A 2,542-nucleotide genomic window follows, 5' to 3' on the forward strand; every position below is an offset into this window, starting at 1 on the left:
TGTGGTGTTGTCTTCTGAAAGTTTTCTAGTGACATGTATATTGTGTTTTTTTAGGAGATGTAGTTTGGGCCACCATTTGACAAGTGGAATGGTATTCTTCTCAACAATATCGTTCTCGTTTGGCCAACGTAGCGGTTGAGGAGAGGTATTATTTCTAACTACAAGGGTAGCTGTCTTTGGTTACGGTAGTATATGGAGAGACGAACTTTGTCATTCTCGTTTTTAATTCTGTTCAAAACCTTCGCGTCTTCCTTATAAGCTGTGGACATCTGGGCAAGGTAAAGCGGTGAAAATCTCACCTTCGCCTACTACTGGGGTGGGAGGCCCGTGGTACCATTTGTCCATGATTCTTTTTAAGACGCACTGGTATTCCTGGTTGGAATGTCCATTATTCACTAGAACTTAAGTGGCCCTGTTTATTTCAGCTTGGGTGGAAGTCCGGCGTGAACAGTGGGTGAGTGTCCTCCTAAAGAAGGCAATAATGGTACTGTCTTTGTAGCGTTGGGGGATCTCACTATTCCTATTAAGATAGGGACCAGGCTTGGTGGGCTTAACATAAACTGAAGTGAAGTGGTCGCCATCTTTCTGATGTTGTACATCAAGAAACTGAATTAAGCTTTTGACGTCTTCGTCAGTTGTGAATCTTAATCCTGATGTTTCTTCTAGCAGATTATGGAGTGATTCTCTTTTTTGTGTCGACGAGGACATGATGAATATATGGTCAATATATCTGTCATACACCATAGGTTTGTCTTGACTGAAAAAAAACTTTCCTTTTGATTGACCCCATGGAAAAATTTGCAAAGAAAACTCCTAAGATGAAGCACCATCGCCACACCGTCAACTTGCTGGTAGAGGTTACCGCCGGGACACCGGAAGGCAGTCTTTATGATGCAGATCTCGAGCAGGCGACGAAGGTGAATTTCAGGGATGTCTATCTTTGGAGATGGTCCTGATCTGTAACTAGTGTCACAGATAGAGTTGATTTTTCGTATAATTGAAACGTTAGAAAATGGGGTTCCACGTCAAGAGAGGAAATAATTCCTCTAGCGGGAGCGTCATTAATGGAGCCCAGGAAATATTTAGAAGAGTTCAGGTTCAGGAGCATGGCAAGGTTGTATGTAGGTGTATGGATCTGGCTGATGATGGGACATAGAGGTTTTCCTGGTTTGTGTGTCTTCACGTTTCCGTATAAATAGCCAGGCTTAAAATCACCAGAAATTTTAGTCAGTTAAACTGATCCGTTCTTGGCGTTAATGGCGTCTATAGTCTTTTTTTGTGCTTCTTGTGATGTCTAGGGTGGGGTCACGGTTGATTCTTTTGAATTTTGTTGGGTCTCTGAAAATATAATCAATTTTCGAAAGGTATTCGTCAGTAGAGATAGGGACGAAGACAGCAGCTTTGTCGGCCCTTCTAACGGTGATGTCCTTGTTGCTTCCTAGTCGTTTAGCTGTATCGAAGTGACGTTGGAGTTTGCTGGTGAAGGAGCCTCTGTTATGGTTGGCCTCGGAGATTAGCTCAGGTTGGACATTAGGCTTGACCTTCACCTTACCATCCTTGGCGAGATGCTGAATCTGTTCAAGTAGGACATCAATCTCAACACGTTTCTTATACGGTTTAGGTTTTGACAAAACATGGTAATTTAAACCAAACTGTAGGAGTTCAACAAAGTTACGTTCAGGTTGGATGTCCTTCAAGTTAATGTATCCTACGGTGGGGCGAGAGATCTTGATAGGTCCACCGTTGCTGGAGAAGAGTTTCTTCACATTCTTTTTGGTAATAGAGTCCCAGTAGGTATTCAAGGTACGACAAATGGCTACTTCCAATTCTTATTTCGTCTGGAGGGGGATGTCTAGGTTATTCCAGGGTCTTTTTTGGGATTCGACCTCAGAGCGGAGGGAATCGACCTTCTGAGACTTGACTTGTAGCTTATCCTCGACTAGACCTCCTGAAGTCGAGGATGTTTTTTCTTGATCTTTGCTGCGTCGTTGTATAGACGTATATTGGTCAATATTGGCAGCAGGTTTCCTTTTAAACATGTTTTGTTAAAACAACTGTTCATATGGCACTACAAAGCTTCTTGAGTAGACTTTCAAGTCTTCTGAACATTGCTTTTTTGTCATAGGACAGATGATATAATGAATTGTCAGTAGACATTAGGAACTATTGTTGACGAAAAGTATACAAACGTTTCACTACTCATCTTTCTACTAACTTACCTACTAGTCTCTTACACTCTTGTGTCTGGACAGATTGGCGAACACCTTACATGACACACTAATCAATGAGATACCGCGGTAGTTATTGCAGTCCTGTCGGTCTCCTTTTAAATTTTTGATAAGGACGCCCAGATCCTTTTTTCAATCAGAGATAATGATACTGGACTGAGCAATAACAGACAAAACTGGAGATTCTCACTGATGCTGTAGATGGAGTCTCTCTCTCTCTCTCTCTCTCTCTCTCTCTCTCTCTCTCTCTCTCTCTCTCTCTCTCTCTCTCTCTCTCTCTCTCTCTCTCTCTCTCCTACATACATGTAATGTTT

The 2,542-nt window shown here is 42.2% G+C and overlaps 1 protein-coding gene across 1 annotated transcript; it reads right to left on the reverse strand.

The window, feature by feature from the left end:
• Window positions 1–1,253: 1,253 nt before the first annotated feature.
• On the reverse strand, window positions 1,254–2,039 carry LOC143032205 (uncharacterized). Its single transcript, XM_076196675.1, has 2 exons — window positions 1,908–2,039; window positions 1,254–1,769 (listed from the first exon to the last, which is right to left on the reverse strand). The coding sequence occupies exons 1-2, from the start codon at window positions 2,037–2,039 to the stop codon at window positions 1,254–1,256; spliced, it is 648 nt and encodes a 215-aa protein (XP_076052790.1).
• Between the last annotated feature and the right edge of the window lie 503 nt (window positions 2,040–2,542).

This window comes from Oratosquilla oratoria, chromosome 13 (genome assembly GCF_046742065.1).
Source record: "Oratosquilla oratoria isolate Oo_2021 chromosome 13, ASM4674206v1, whole genome shotgun sequence".
Taxonomy (NCBI): domain Eukaryota; kingdom Metazoa; phylum Arthropoda; class Malacostraca; order Stomatopoda; family Squillidae; genus Oratosquilla; species Oratosquilla oratoria.